Source organism: Carcharodon carcharias, chromosome 11, assembly GCF_017639515.1.
Source record: "Carcharodon carcharias isolate sCarCar2 chromosome 11, sCarCar2.pri, whole genome shotgun sequence".
Taxonomy (NCBI): domain Eukaryota; kingdom Metazoa; phylum Chordata; class Chondrichthyes; order Lamniformes; family Lamnidae; genus Carcharodon; species Carcharodon carcharias.
Genome location: NC_054477.1, coordinates 162,735,146 through 162,752,371, shown reverse-complemented (window position 1 = coordinate 162,752,371; position 17,226 = coordinate 162,735,146). Strand labels below are relative to the sequence as shown.

The 17,226-nt window shown below is 40.7% G+C and overlaps 1 protein-coding gene across 5 annotated transcripts in view; it reads right to left on the bottom strand.

The window, feature by feature from the left end:
• Positions 1-17,226, bottom strand: part of gramd1c (GRAM domain containing 1c) — a 55,865-nt gene that overhangs the window by 25,971 nt on the left and 12,668 nt on the right. For all 5 annotated transcript variants that reach the window (XM_041198560.1, XM_041198558.1, XM_041198562.1 and 2 more), the window contains 4 exons: positions 10,846-10,961; positions 9,216-9,387; positions 1,440-1,611; positions 476-619 (listed from right to left, as the gene is read on the bottom strand). In XM_041198560.1, the coding sequence (XP_041054494.1) occupies positions 476-619; positions 1,440-1,611; positions 9,216-9,387; positions 10,846-10,934 (577 nt within the window). In that variant the 5' untranslated portion in view covers positions 10,935-10,961. The remainder of the gene's footprint in view (positions 1-475; positions 620-1,439; positions 1,612-9,215; positions 9,388-10,845; positions 10,962-17,226) is intronic.

The following is a 17,226-nucleotide window of genomic DNA, read 5'->3' as shown; positions in this document are numbered from 1 at the left end:
CCTGGAACACTGCAGCATTTTACTATTAAAATCATTATCGGAGTGAAGTGGCAGCTTTGTTAAAGCTGTAATATATCTATGAAGAAAAAAGGAGACTTGCATTTATATAACAATTTTCACAACCACCGAACATCTCAAAGTGCTTTACAGCCAATGAAACACTTCTAAAGTGCAGTTACCATTGTAAAATAGGAAACGTAGCAGCCAATTTTGCACACAGCAACCTCTCACAAACAGCAATGTGATAATGACCAGATAATCTGTTTTTGCAATGTTAATTACCTAATAATAGCCTGATTTCCTTACCCCTGTTTCAGGTGATAAGGAGATGGTTTTGTGGCTCTAGTTAAAGCAATGCTAGTTCAATATAAATGTAGGTAGTGTAGCAGCAGACTGTTACAACAGAATAGGCTCAAAGAGAGAACCACTGTACATCTATTCCTGCTTAATGAAGATCATTACCATATTTCGTTACCTGTAATTTTTCTTGCATTAATAAATTTCTGTATAAACTGAGAGTCATTGAACAGAAGTTCAAACATCTTCTCTGCACTCATGTTGAATACTCTGTTAATGTAAAGTTTACCCTGAAGATCATTGCAAGAAGTCTTCTCTTCAGCTGCATATAATCAAATTAAATTCACAAAAAAAATCGTTAGATAATTCTTACAAGCCTACTGTATAAATAGTATACTATAATTTAGCTATATTAGAAGTTTTACATATAGCACTCACTTCCTTTAGTATAGCACACAATTCTTGTAACATTAACAGCATAAATGCAAACTTAATTTTTATTTACCTCCAAATACTCCAAGTGCTGCAATAGGTGGCACTGTTGCCTACTTGGCCCAAACATGTTCTCCAATGTTGACCTCGGATCTCCCAACTACACCTTCAAGCAAGGGTGCCGTGGCCAAGAACATTGCTTTACTTTGAGCAGAGGTGAGATTCTGATAAGTGCTCTCAATTTAACTGAATTCAGGCTCTTTGGGTAAACGTCCTATTTAAATGCCAAACAGCACTGGTTCAGGACACAGACATTTCCTGCTGACTGTTGGAACTGTCCTTTGGTACTTTAAATGCTTAACAGAAGGGAACATTCTCTCTCTCTCCCCATCTTGCTAACTATATGTTCTTCTTCTCCCTGTCACCACCACCCTGCCCCCCGCCCCCAAACTATCCAGTAACCCACAGTGATGTAACTGTGTGGAAATCAGATTATTAGATGTCACTGGGTGTGACTGGTCCTCTACTGCTGAATAGCTTGCTAGCACATTGTCAAGGTTCACATACATAAATCGTAGCCACTTGTGCAAGATAGTGGATGAAGGAAATACAGCTGAACCCAATTGAAGACCAATATAAAATTTAAGAACCAAAAATCCCTCTTCTTTTTCCATTGTGTTTTAAATCAATCCCCAACACATTTTTCATACCTTCATTTACAATATTAAATGCTTCTCTCCGCTCTGAGGGAAGATCTTCATTATCATTGTGGTCTAATGAAGATGACAGCGACTTGGTCATAACTCTGCTGCTTTTCCTTTCAGACGTAGCAAGGGGCTGACTTCGTTCCTGATTCTCAGCCCTGACTTCTTCGCTGGGGGACTGAACAGAGATTTAATACCTTTCAGCAGCATAACACTCACTGCCTGCCAATGAATTGAATTTGACAATCATTCACCCAAGCCTTGCTGTCCGAATCATTTTTTAAGGAGGCTGTAGCTTTTCTTTCCTAAGTGGAACAGGCTACAGAGAGCCAGTTGTTGTTGAAAGTGACAAAAATGATTTTAGCAATTAAACTTCTAAAACCAGAGAAAAGTTTTCTATGTGACTGAAATTGTAAAATGCGTCTCAAGACAAGGCAATTCATGGACTTCCTCTTGTGTGAAAGAAAGCAATGACATGCTGCTGATAAAGGGATAGAAAATGAAATGGTATAAAGCCATGGATATGACAGAGTGAAGAAAGAATATGGGTGTCACTATTAACCATCAACCATTCACTTCTACCCCGAGAAACAAGCAGCTAGCAATTGAACTGATAATTGGGAATAGGGGAAGCCCAGGGTCTCCGGACGTCAACCCTGATAGATAATCCACCCTCATATCTGCCAACCCACCTATCTATATAGAGACAACATTTCTTCAGGAACAGTGTGGGAGAAATTCAACTCATGAAAAATGATTGGCATGGGGTTGAAGTGGGGAAACCTGGGCTACCTCAACAACACTCAAACCCTGACCGATGCCAAATTCAGGTGCAGATGTGTGGTGCTTCAGCAGTCCAAGTTCTGCCTATTTATAACAAATCTTGAGCAGCCCGAGCATCAGTTCTGAAAGGACGCCACTCAAAAAAATGGCCACAAACCATTTTTGCAAAGTTACATTTGTATGGAGCCAGGGATAGCAAGAATGCCCGTTGTGGCTCAACATAAATACCACGTGTCATTGCTGGTCCATATTTACTCCCTCCAGTGTGCTGCGGGCCATTCAAATAAGGGCAGATGCCAAATCTGCCATTGCCAACTTGCAGAGCGATCACTCACTGACTTGCAGCCTGTTTTGGGCACAAGTCAAATTCCTCCAGAGGTTTCGATCCTCCCAATGGAATGATGGCAACAGCAGCTTATAGCACCTTTAATGTAAAGAAAAATCCCAAAGCAATTTATATAAACCAAAATTTGACACTGAGCCACATATGGAGATAATATGGCAGATGACCAAAAGCTTGGTCAAAAGGGTAGGTTTTAAGCACAGTCTTAAAAAGAGGGAGGTGGATAGATTTAGGGAGAGAATTCTAGAGATTTGGGCCTTGGCATTTGAAGGCACAGCTGCCAATAATGGATCAATTAAAAATCGGCAATTCTCAAGGAGCCAGAATTCGAGGAATACAGATGTCTTGGAGGATTGTGGACTGGAGGGGAGATAGAGAGGCCATGAGGGATTTGAAAATATGGAAAATTTTAAAATTAAGATGTTGCTTAACAAGGAGCCAATATTAGTCACCGTGCACATGGATGATGGGTGAACTGGATGTTGTGAGAGTTAGGACAGGGGGAGAATGACTATAGAAACAGTCAAGTCTAGAGGCAAAGGCATGGATGAGGGTTTCAGCAGCAGCTGAGCTGAGGCAGGCATGTTACAAAAATGGAAGTAGGTGTCCTTAGTGATGGTGTGGATATGTAGCATGAGGTCGTTAAATGAATGAAGAAGTGTGCTACGTAAATAGACTTGAGCAAAATTACAGCTCATGGTAAAAAAAGGGATGGTACCAACATGGAGATGAAATTGGCTCAGTGACAGGAAACAGAGTCCAGTTTGGGTTCCGCCAGGGCCACTCATCTCCTGACCTTATTACAGCCTTGGTTCAAACGTAGACAAAAAGAGCTGAACTCCCGAGGTGATGCGACAGTGACTGCCTTGATATCATGGCTGCTTTGGACCAATTGTGGCATGAAGGAGCCCGAGCAAAACTGAAGTCAATGGGAATCGGAGAAAACTCTCCGCTGGTTGGGGTCATACCCTAGCACAAAGAAAGATGGCTGTGGTTGTTGAAGGTCAGTCATCTCAGCTCAGTTCCTTAGGATAGTGTCCTCAGTCCAGCCATTTTCAGCTGCTTCATCAATGATCTTTCTTCCTTCATAAGGTTAGAAGTGGGGATGTTCGCTGATGATTGCACCATTCACGACTCCTCAGATACTGAAGTAGTCCACGTCCAAATGCACCAAGACCTGGACAATATCCAGGCTTGAGCTGACAAGGGGAAAGTAACATTCGCACCACACAAGTGCCAGGCAATGACCATCTCCAGCAAGAGAGAATCCAACCATTGCCCCTTGATGTTCAATGGCATTACCATCATTGAAATCCCCGCTATCAACATCCTGGAGGTAGCTATTGACCAGAAACTGAACTGGACTAGCCATATAAATACTGTGGCTATAAGAGCAGGTTAGAGGCTAGGAATCCTGTGACGAGTAACTCACCTCCTGACTCCCCAAAGCCTGTCCACCATCTACAAGGCACAATTCAGGAGTGTGATGGAATACTCCCCCCCTACTTACCTGGATGAGTGCAGCTCGAACAACATTCAAGGAGCTTCACACCATCCAGGACAAAGCAGCCTGCTTGATTGGTGCCACATCCACAAACATTCACTCCGTCCACCACCAACGCACAGTAGCAGCATTGTGTACCATCTACAAGATGCACTGCAGAAACTCATCAAGGCTCCTTAGGCAGCACCTTCCAAACCCACGACCGCTACCATCTAGAAGGACAAGGGCAGCAGATACATGGGAACACCACCATCTGGAAGTTTCCCTCCAAGTCACTCACTATCCTGACATGGAAATATATTGCCGTTCCTTCACCGTTACTGGGTCAAAATCCTGGAATTCCCTCCTTAATAGCATCGTGGGCAAACCTACACCACATGGACTGCAGCAGTTCAAGAAGGCAGCTCACCATCACCTATTCAAGAGCAACTAGGGATGGGCAATAAATTCTGGCCCAGCCAGCGAAGCCAACATCCCATGAATGAATTAAAAATGAATGTTTTTTGGACAGGAGGAAAGCTTGTAGTGGAGTACCCCAGGGGTTGGTGTTAGAATCCCTGGTCTTCCTGATAAACCTTAATGGCATAGTCTCTGGTGGCACAATTTCAAAAGTGGTAGATGATACAAAACTTCAAAGTATTGTGAACTACGAGGAGGATAGTGTAGAACTTCAAAAGGACATAGACAGGTTGGTGGAATAGGCAGACTAGTGGCAGATGAAACTGAATGCCGAGAAGTAAATGATTCATTTTGGTGGAAAGAAAGTGGAGAAACAAAATAAAATAAAGAGTACAATTCTAAAGATGGTACAGGAGCAGAGGAACCTATATGCACATCAATCATTGAAGGTGGCAGGACAGGTTGGGATTGCGATTGACAAAGCATACAGTATCCTAGGCTTATTATTAGGGGCATGAGTACAAAAGGAAGGAAGTTGTGTTAAACTTATATGCAACACTGGTTCAGCCTCGACTGGAGTAGTGTGTCCAGTTCTGGGCACCACCCTTTAGGAAGGATGTTGTGAGGATGGAGGTTATTATTTTAATACTTTGGGAATACGTTGGTATTCTATAAAGGTGTGTGCGTGCGCGCGGTGCATGCGGTGCAGTGTGCACAGTGCAGTGTGCGCTCGTGTGTGTCTATGATTAACTACACTGGGGGAAGGTTAGTAAAAAGACAGCTCGTCTGTGGGAACCGAAAGATGAAAAGGTAAAAGGTGCTAGATGCATGCTTTTGCAATGAGGGGCTATGGTGAAGTTGAACGTATGAGTAAATAGGTTGGGTTTTAAAATTTGCATTATGAGATAAGTAGGAAATTGATTTTTCAGCTGTTAAATTTCAAAGGGGAGTTTAGAAGTAACAAGAGATTTTCATAAATAACAAAGGTTTCATAAGTAAACAATGGAAGGTTATTAAATTTTATTTGACCCAAAAGTGGAAGTAATAGGTAAACATGAAAGATTTTTATATTTTGAAAAGGTTGAGTTCAAAGAGGTGCTTAGGACAATGGAACCCAAGATGAAAGGGGAAAAGGATATTTAAGGAAAGATATTGTGCTAAGTTGTGTAGCTATGTGGGGGAGATGTCCCGAGACCAGATATGTGCTGGGAGAAGGTGAGAGAGTTGTGAATGTGAAGCAGCCATTGAATTTAAGCGAGAGAAGTCCTTGTATTCAGAAAGCATCTGTTTCTGAATCTTTCTTTTGGATTTCCACAGCAGAGTGTAAGAGTGTGAGAAGTCATGTGTAGGTACTAAAGTAACAGCAGGTTTTGCCTTGGGTGATATTACTGGATTTTTATGATTAAAAATCTATAAGGGAGCTGTTGTCAAGTAATTTACTTGTGTGTTCTGACCAAGTGGGTTTTTTTGGGGACTGTTGACTATGTAACTTTAATCTTGTGTGCTTAAGTTTTTTTTCTTCGTGTTAATAAATCTTTTAATTGTAAAATCCTGAAAGTGTTACTGGGATTCTTCCTTCATTTTCAAAATACAAAAAAAAATGTTATGATCAGTAAGACAAGTTTCTCTCTGGGATTTGGCCTGCTCAGCATATAACATCAGCTGTGGTCATAACAATACAAAGGCATTAGAGTGAGTGTAGAAAAGATTCATGAGAATGGTTCCAGGGATAAGGAACTTCAGTTACGAAGATAGATTGGGGAAATTGGGACTGTTCAGGATTGTTTTCCTTGGAGAAGTGAAGTGAAGGTCAAGAGATTTGCCATGAAAATATAATTTTCATAATATTATTGTAATTTAATGTAAAGGTAGTTTAATGGTGGGGTTTGGATTAGTTTCTGTGTATAGGTGTGTGTGTGTGGGTTTTAACTGAATTACAAACAGCTAGTCTGAGTGTTTTGATGTATCAGAAAGGAAACTGGGTTTGAAATGCTAAATACATAAACATGGCTGAAGTTTTAGAATGGGAGGTGTAAAGAACATTTACATTTTTAGATAAACCAGAGTTGTGAATTTCAAATAGATGGTAAGGTGTTACACCTAGCCAACAGAGGCCAAGCCAAATAGTGTGTTTATTTTTCCCAAAGCTTACTGATAATGAGTATCATGAAAGATTTATATTATGAAAAAAGTTGCAAAGACAGATTGAAACAATGGGATTTACATTAAAAAGTGAGAAATATGTATAAAGGATTGAGGTTATGTGTAAGAAAGAAGGCATCTTAAGATCTAAGTGTGAAAAGCCTCCAGCCTCTATGTACCAAGCTGCTGTCTCCAGGAACCGAAGCTAAGAGAATTCATTTTAAATATCACTGTCCAGGGTATTGTGTGCTTTGCCTGGGTCTGTTGAAATCTATTTTGTTTTACTGATGCCTTAACGGAGGTGTAACTGGGAGCTAGATTAATAAGGGGATTTAGGAGTTACCATAGTAGTAATTTGTAGACCTACATTTGTGCTTAAAATCATTTCTTTTATTAATAATGTTCAATTTAATTTTGTAAAAAACTTCTGAAGACTCGGTGTAATAATTACTCTTGAATTCAAGGCACACATCTCGAAATAAAACTACAAATTGCAAAAACAGTTGTGGCAGTTGTTTCAAGTTTCCCTCTGGGATTAGAGCAGCTTAACATTTACCGTCTGCTGTGCCATAATAGATTTGATAGTGGTGTTCAAAATCATGAGGAGTCTGGTCAAAGTAGATAGGGAGAAACTGTTCCCATTAGTGGAAGGATCGAGAACCAGAGGGCACTGATTTAGGGTAATTGGCAAAAGCAGCAATGGGGACGTGAGGAGAAACTTTTTCACACAGCTAAGAGGGTGGTGAAGGCAGGGTCAATTGAGGCATTCAGAATAAATTGAATTATTATCCGAAAAGGAAGAACATGCTGGGCTACAGGGAGAAAGTTCTTCCTTTTCGGATAATAATTCAATTTATTCTGAATGCCTCAATTGACCCTGCCTTCACCACCCTCTTAGCTGTGTGAAAAAGTTTCTCCTCACGTCCCCATTGCTGCTTTTGCCAATTACCTTAAATCAGTGCCCTCTGGTTCTCGATCCTTCCACTAATGGGAACAGTTTCTCTCTATCTACTTTGACCAGACTCCTCATGATTTTGAACACCACTATCAAATCGATTATGGCACAGAGGATGATAAATGCTGAGCTGCTCTAATCCCAGAGGGAAACTCGAAACCCACCATGAACCCGCCACAATTTGCTCCCAGAATCTCATTAGCTAAGCGGAACAACTTGGAAACCAGGGCATGAAATTTCAAGTCTCAAAAAAAGTCAGGAACAGGCCTGGGTTTGACAAAAAAAAAAATTGCTGGTCCACTCTTTTCAATTTCCCATTGGAAAAGTAGCCCACACAAACTTTCCATAGGTGAAAAGAGGTTCAGGTCGTGACCCTGTATGCACATCCTCTGATATCAGGGGTTGCCACTGACAGCCCTAGGGAAACTTGATTTTCTCTATCCTGCAGTACTTCAGGTTGGGCAGGTTTTGGGAGACTTCCAAAAATCCGCCTTGAGCAGGTGAACCTTGGAAGGAAGCCTGCTGAGGTGCTGGAAACATTCAGAAGTGTTAAATAGTTTGAAATGTCACTATATGCTACATTATAAGTTAGATGTGTTTTTACTGCAGTGATCATAGGGCTCTGTCCCACATTGACCAGTTTTATGTCACCCTGAGATGCAACAGAGTACTCTGGGCAATGTCTTCAAAAGTGAAATAATTCATGAGCTTCAATCTCAAATGCAAGCAGTGAAGATTGGCTTCTGGACCTATGGTCGAGATGATGGGTAAGCAAAAAGGAGTTCACTACCTGGATCTGTAGAACATCCTGAAAACAGTCTCAGCTGAGAGACTAATGCAACATTAAGACACCACACCCTGCTACTTTTATTTATTCTTTCGGGGACGTAGGTGTGGCTGGCAAGGCCGGAATTTGTTGTCCATCCTTGATTGAATATCTTGTCAAATTCCTTGTCCATGGTCATATTGTGCAGAATATCATTATATTTCTGCTCAGCTAAATATGGGAAGACTGCAAAAAGGCTTCATAGAATCTCTGGTTTTGTCTTCTCTGTTGAGTTTGTCAATCAGTGAACTAAACCTCCCAAGCTCCCTATCTTTGATAGTATGTTTTTACCTTACTTTGGGGTTAGGCAGTAGTTGATCAGAGCATAAACTGTAGACTGGGCTGAGAGTCTAAATAAACTTGGAGTTGGCTGGTATAATTTGTTGAGGACCTTAATGTATGTTCTTGCTTTATTTGTTTGTTATCTGTATGCTTTTTGTTCCACTAGCTAAGGACACTATGGTTGAACTGTATCATAGGTTCAATTTTCTCAGCATTGTTAATTATTCAAATACTTACACTTCCTAATTTTTAAAAAAATTAATTGGTCAACAAGATATGGCAAAATACCAATGGGAAAAATACACAATGACCCTGTGGGTTTCTGACGACTGTTCTCCCCTACTTTCCACTTTGCAATTTAGTTCCTTTAACGTACCTGGAGGATAACTTATTTCAGTTTGTTGTCTTTATAGCCTAACTGTAGGTAGATGTAAACATTTTGAGTGATGGAGTGAGTCATTTACAAGTTAGCAACTGGCAGATGAAAAAAGTTAGAAGATAAAAAACTAACTGAGGACAAGAATACTGGAAGAGACAAACAATCCTACCATTATGGGTGCATTATCCTGGATAACAATCAAAGGATTTATAAGTGAAGTGTCTCCAAACTGAAGTGGTGTACTTGTATCTTGAGCACGTGCATCGGTGCAAATTGTTTTGGATACATTTGGTTGATCTCCTTTATCATTATAGTCATTGCATGTGTTTCTCCCCACAATTCTAGACACAAGAACATTAAAGACATTCATAAGAAAGTTCTGCTTATCCAAGCTCATCTTTCTATTTCACTACCTTTGTTCCCTTAGCATCTAACTGTATTTTGAATGACCCTGATGTTTTTGTCTCAATCGCCATGTCTTGGAGTTAATCAGTTACAGTAATTCCTCACTTAATGTTGTAGCTGCGTTCCTGAAAAGTGCAACTTTAAATGAAACAATATTAAGTGAATCAGATTTTCCCATTACAACAAATGTAAAAGCTATAGTTAGGCTCTGTAGCACCTTTATCATCAGAAAATAAAACAAACATTAAAACATTATACCATGCAAACTGAAATACTATACATTCCTAAATTTCTATATTCATAGTTGAATTAACTTAAAAATAAAATGTTTAAAAATATAAAAGAAATATACCAATTCTTTCTATTTACCACCTGCTTACCGTCTCTCCTGCTCACTGCTCCTGACCCTCCGGCATGCCACTTCCCTCTTCTGCTCCCTCTCACTTGCCACTTCCCTCATGGTGAATGAAGGCGGCGAGAGGAAGGAAATGAGCAAGAGAGTGAGAAGGGTTTCAGTGGGTGGATCACGGAGGGAAGCAGTGAGTGGGAGAGGTAACAATTGGAAGTTTTTAGGAGAGGCAGCAAGCAGGGGGGTGACCAGCACACAAGAGGTGGTGAGGGAGAGGTGGAAAGGTTGGGGTGAAGGAGTGGCAAGGAGAAGGGGGGGTGGGCAGGAGGGGCAGTGAGCAGGAGGGGCAGCTCCAAAATGGTACCAATCGGGTCATGCTACGTTGGCCCCAGCACAAAAGTAAGCTAAAAATGGAAATCCCAATTCTAAGTCCGCATACCAGACCCGTTATATACGTGATGTTAAGGCAGAAAGAGTTAAAACAGGGCAACTTAAATTGGGGACTTACTGTACATTATTCACTATTCAACATTTTACTTTTGTTTAAACAAATAAAACTCAGTGGCATTTTAGCATTGTTCTTTCCTTTATAAGATTCAACTGTAACAGAGATGTTTCATTCAGCATCCTAGCTGTCCAAATTTAAACAATAGTTAGATGTCTGTACGTAGTCTGATGGGACTAGTAGACTTCTAATAATTCACTGTAAAAACGCTTTAGTTCATTACAGTTGAACAGCTAGTTACAAGTGGCTAAACCTGAACAGAAAGCTTCAGTTCTTGAGACAAACTCTGTAAAATAAAGGCTAAATAAGCACACAATGAATAAAAATTATAGTATGAATTTTAGCTTTACAAAAATTCTTATCTTCAGCAATATTACCATCATCTCCCTACCACAGAGTCCAATGTACCAATTAAAACTAAAAACATTAGGGACACATGTAATTAACCTGGAGTTAGTAAAATGTCAGAATTAAACTGATGACAGCTATAAACCTGGTGATTATCTGGGTAATTGGTTTATAATGCAGACATTTCCTTACCCTCCAGAATGGGCATCATTGGAAAATTGCATATTATCCATTTCCTCCCTTCTTAATCCCAGGTTTGTTTCATAATTCTGCTGTACCATGCTAAGCAGCCCCGTTATACTCAAATGCTAGAAATACAAGAAAAAAATGGTGAAAATGGAATTGAAACACATGAAATGATAATTACTTAGAATTTTCAGCATTTTTGATCATGAAGCATTCTCCAGACTGGAGTGGTAGGGAGCTGAACATTCAACTGTTGTGTGAAGAAATCATGCATTCGGTGGCATTCTTTTAGGCATCAATTCTTGTGGGCAACTGGTAATATTGGTCATGTAGACTCATACGTTTACAGCACAGAAGGAGGCCATTCTGCCTATTGTGTCCATGCCAGTCAACAAAGATCCAACTACAATAATCCCATTTTCCAGTACTTGGCCCATAGCCCTGGAGACTATGACAACGCAAGTGAATATCTAAATACTTCTTAAATATTTGACTCAACCATCCTTTCAGACAGTGAGTTCCAGACAATCACCACCCTCTGGGTGAAAAAGTTTCTCCTCAATTCCCTTCTTAGCCTTCTACCTCTTACCTTTCTTGACCAGTCTGCCATGAGGGACCTTATCAAAAGCCTTGCTAAAGTCCACATAGACCACGTCAAGTACATTACCCTCATCAACACTCCTGGTTACCTCCTCAAAAAGTTCAATCAAATTTGTCAAACACAACCTTCCCTTAACTATCCCCGATTAATCCGTGTCTCTCCAATTACAGATATATTCTGTCCCTCAGAATTCTTTCTTGTAACTTCCCCACCACCAAGGTTAGACTGACTGGCCTGTAATTTCCCAGTCTATCCCTTTCTCTTCTTTTTTAAAAAATAATCAGACAACATTAGCAATCCTCCAGTCCTCTGGCACCTCACCTGTGGCCAGAGAGGATTTGAAAATTACTGCCAGGGCTCCTGATATCTCTTCCCTTGCCTCCCTCAACAGCCTGGGATACATTTCATAGGGCCTGTGAATTTATCCACTTTTAAGGCCGCTAAACCCACTAGAATATTCTCTCTTTCAATTAATTTCCTCTAATATTTCAGAGTCCTCCACCCTGATGTCTTTACCTGCATTGTCCTTTTCCATTGTGAAGATCAACACCAAGTATTCGTTGAGAACATCTTCTGGGTCCACACACAGATTATCTCTATGGTCCTTAATTGGTCCTACTCTTTCCCTAGTTATTCTCCTGCTCTTTATATACTTAAAAAAAAAAACCCTTTGGGTTTTCCTTTATTCTACCCACCAATGCTTTCTCATGCACTCTCTTAGCTTTCCTAATTTCCTTTTTAAGATCCCCCCCGCACTTTTTATACTCCTCCAGGGACTCTGCTGTATTGAGCTCTCGGTATCTGTCATAAACTTCTCCTTTTTTCTTAATCCTAACCTTTATGTCCCTTGACATCCAGGGTTCTCCAGACTTGGTCCCCCACTTTGTCTTTACAGGAACATATTTGCTCTGTACTCTCGCCATTTCCTCCTCAAATACCTCCTACTGCTCTGGCGCAGTTTTATCTGCAAGTAGCTGCTCCAACTCCACTTGGACCAAATCGTATCTCATCTTAGTAAAATTAGCCTTTCCCCAGTTTAGAACTTTTATTCCCGGTCCAACCTTATTCTTTTCCATAACTATCCTAAATCTAACTGAGTTGTGATCACTATCTCCAAAACACTCCCCTACTGATACGCCATCCAGCTGCTCGGGCTCATTTCCGAATATTAGGTCCAGAACTGCCCCCTCCCTTGTTGGGCTTTCAATGTGCTTGCTAAAAAAGTTCCTCCTGGGTGCAACTTAAGAATTTTGCTCCCTCGCTACCTTGCACATTAATACTATCCCAGTTAATATTTGGGTAGTTAAAATTCCCTACTATTACTGCCTTGCAATGAGCCGCAGTCGATCACCAGCTAAAGTGTACACACCAAAATATAAAACTCAACAATAAGGAGTCCTCTGCAAAGCCTGCTAGAACAATCACATACGAGGTCAACATCTGGGGAATGCTTCCTGCTCCAAGTATGAAGATCCTACAATATTCTCCACAACTGCTGCACCTTAACCTAGTCCCATCTGGCGCAGAAGGTTAACAAAGAACAAAGAAAAGTACAGCACAGGAACAGGCCCTTCAAGCCTGCGCCAATCATATTTCCCATCAACTAAAACATTTTGCACTTCCAGGGTCCGTATCCTTTTATTCCCATCCTATTCATGTATTTGTCGAGCTGCCTCTTAAACACCACTATCGTACCTGCTTCCACCACCTCCCCTGGCAGCGAATTCCAGACACTCACTACCCTCTGCGTGAAAAACTTGCCCCGCACATCTCCTCTATAGTTTTCTCCTCTCACCTTAAATCTATGTCCCCTAGTAACTGACTCTTCCACCCTGGGAAAAAGCTTCTGACTATCTAAGGAGCAGTTGGGGAATAGATTAAGAGACCCCAGCCAGAATTGATCTACAAGAGAATGGGCACCCACACTGCAAATCTGAGTACCAATGTTCAGTAGGTAAACAGCATGTGGATTGCTCCACATTCCAAGTTTAAACACACCGTTCTTGCTAAAATAAGGATGCCCATGAAGTAGCTGAGGATCAAATGGAATAACTTTTCAGAAATCACGGAGATTTTTCAGTGATTAAAACTAGCCATGTTACTGGTTTCTGGTTGAAAACAACACATCCTTGACTTTGGCACCATATACAACAATCGGTTGGTGTGTCTGGGTGAATTAATGTTAACAAGTTCAACATAAAAACAGAACTCCATGAACATTCACAAAGTGTAAACAGTATTTTTGCTCAGGTTTACTGAAAGATGGATAAAAAGAAAGCATTACATTTTCTTAGCCTAAACAATCAACAAGTAGCTAAGTCAGAAAGCTTTCATGTCATTCTTGGAATCAAATTCAATCGAGCTGGAGCAGATCAGTGATCAATACCTTGAATAACAACTAATGCCTAAACCCTGAAATACCATACATTGCATTTCAGGACTCAATCTGATTTTGCAAAAGTTAATGTACCTTATTTTTATGCCTCTTAACCTAAAGCTCCTGCTGTGAAAAATTGCACCATTGGTGGCTCCAGTTTCAGTTTTCAGGATTAGTGAGCAACTAATATTTAGATTTCATTAATCCTGAAGGTTGAACCTGCACACTCTGCAAGGAATGGCTCACATCCTGATCCCTCAAATCCACTGCATCATCTACAAGGCTCAAATCAGGAGTGTGATGGAACACTTACCCCTCACCAGGGTGAGACACAATAACAAACCAATAAGCTTGACCTTACCCAGGTAAAAGCAGTTTGTTTGATCTATGCCCCTGTTACAGTCACTGACAAATGTACTAATTATGGGTTGCAGCATGGCAACTCGACAAGATTACTTCACCAGCACCTCCCTTCCTATGACATCTATCAACATCATCAAAAAGGAGTGATGCAGTTTAGGAATGTGGATCATCATCACCCTTTTACATCAATTAAGAGTTGGGCATTAAATGCCACCTTACTAGCAGTACTTAAACCGTGAGAACATATTTAAGAGAGAGTAGGCAACTCTTGTGGTGTCCATTGTCCACTCTATCAGAGGTCTTTTCGTATGAAAAGAAGCATGGTTTGGGAGCCGGCTTTATGCATTTTTCATTTTCAAATCATGAAAGCGTTTACCAGAAAGAGTAGGTTTTGTTTTTACAAACAGTCACATATGTAAAAGCAAAATACTGCAGATGCTGGAAATCTGAAACAAACACAGAAAATGCTGGTAAAACTCAGTAGGTCTGACTGCAGCTGTGGAGAGAGAAATAAAGTTGACATTTCAAGTCCATATGACCCTTCTTCAGAGCTCTGAAGAATCATACAGACTCAAAACATCAACTCTGTTTCTCTCTCCACAGATGATGTCAGAACTACTGAGTTTTTCCAGCATTTTCTGTAGTTTGTCACATATGTAATTTGCAGAAACCGGAAGCAATTTTGTTTTAAAGAATCTCATAACATGTACCCTGATGGGGTTTGAAGAACTGTACTTGACTACTATTGAGTCATCAAATTTCACATAAGCACAAGAAAAGCATGTTTGACCAGTTAAGGTTGCCTGGATTATAGAGATAACAGGTGCATACAAAAGAATAGAATTCAAGTTGAGAATTCTGCCCAAGTGCTTCACATGCCAATTCAGCTTCATTGCTGGCAGTTGTATTTTGTAGCAACCTTTCAGATTGATAGAAAATGTTGAGGGGAAACTGAACAAGAGTTGAATGTCTTGAAGAAGCAGGGAGATCTGGCTTGCATGCTAAAGGCATTTGTATTGTTATACAAGACTGATAGTCTTGTTAAGTCCAGTCTCTATTCCCATTTTTAAAAAATACTCGGTGGTCAAGAAATTGGATCGCTGTGTGCCCATTCAGTGGGCATAAAACGAGCACCTAAAGTCCAATATGATGGGCAATGAACGTGTGAAAGCGCATTCTGCACCACTAGTGCTGTGTGCTGTGCTGGTTAAATGTTCCACCATAGGCATTCAGGGCTTGTAACCAAAACAGGCGTTAGTTATTTGTGTATGCAAAGGACCGGTCAGAAACTCCCTTTACAAGATTCAATTATGGCTGACCACAGCATATGCCATGAATGCTGTGGTCTGTTTCTTCAGGCGCTTAGTAGCCAAACAAGCAGAGGGTTGCTGAAGGCTGCCATGAGAAATGCAAGTTTCAACTTTTAAAAGCTAGATTTATCATGAAGTCGAGCAGAGGCGTGGTCCTCCTGTCCCACATTAAATCAGAGTGCAGTTGCCAGACATTGCTTTTCCTCCTTCCGATTGCTACCTCTGCCCAGGGCTCTTCAGAAAGGACTTCGGCTGGCATCTTAGTCAGTTGATCTAGCTGCCACCCCTCCACCCTTGACCTATGGTCGGCGAACTGGGTTATTGCCCATTGGGAATATAAAAATGATGGCCTGTGCACCGATTTGTCTTAGTCTTACCACTGGCCTCAATCAGCACATGCAGGGTGCACTGCGCTGGGATCGTGCATTCAGATTAGATTCAGCCAGAATCTAATTTCTGGGCTAGTTCTCTTTCAATGGTTGTGCCAGGTGATCCATGAGCATGCAGGGTTTTTTGTGATCAAGGAGTATACAAAAGGCACTTTACTACCTAACATTTAGTGAAAGACACTGGAAACCAACATCCATGTACTGGCTCTTCTGCTTTTACAAAGTCACCATTGGCAGCTAGTGGCATTAGCCAGACAGTGTAATAATACACAACCTTTCATCTACACAATTAAAAGGAGTGGAGCAACCTACTTAGCCTTCTCACTTTAAAATGATAGTTTTCCCATTACTGCTAATATTTTATTACAATTATTACTGTGCAGATTTGGAAGCTTCATTTTTCACAATTCACACTAATTTTGAAAATGGGCAAGCTATATTTACAGTCATTTGGTAGTACAGAGCTTGAATATTGCTGAAAAAAGAAGCATGCTGTTGAAGCTTTTTGTCTTGCACTCATCAGGTCAGTTTGCAAGAATACCAAGTGTTTTTTTTATTCATTCATGGGATTTGGGCGTCACTGCGTAAGCCGGAATTTATTGCCCATCCCTGAATTGCCCTTGTTCAGAGGGCATTTAAGGGTCAATCACATTGCTGTGGGTCTGGAGTCACATGTAGGCCAGAACAGGTAAGGACAACAGATTCCCTTCCCTAAAGGACATTAGTGTATCGGATGGGTGATAAAAGGAACAACAATTTATACTCCAAGGTCCAAGAGAGATCTTCAGAATTATGAAAGGATTCATTAGACGTGGAGATGCTTACACTTCTTGGGGGAGACCAGAACTAGGAGACATAATTATAAGACCGTCATTAAATCCAATGAGTAAAGAAGTTCCTCCTGAATAGCCTAGAGAGTGGCAAGAATGTGGAACACACTACCACCCGGAATGGTTGATGTGAATAGCATAGATGCATTTAAGGAGAAATTAGATAAACATGAGGGAGAAAGGAATAGAAAGATATGCTGATAGCACAAGATGAATTAGGGAGGGAGGAGGCTCGTGTGGAGCATAAACATTGTCATAAAGTAGTTGTGACAACTGGCCTTTATCTGTGCTATAAAATTCAATGCAATTACATTTTCACCATCTACCTATAAAAGGAAAGGGCATTTGTTCAATGCGATTGAAAAGTACTCTATTTGCCACATAGAAATAATTTTTACAGTTAGCAAAATGTCTCTCAGCAGCAGCAGGAAAATGCCCAATTGGAGTTGTCAAGCTCCCCCATCCCCACCCCATTAACCTGGCTAAATCATCCAGTCAGGGCTGCACACAGCCAAAT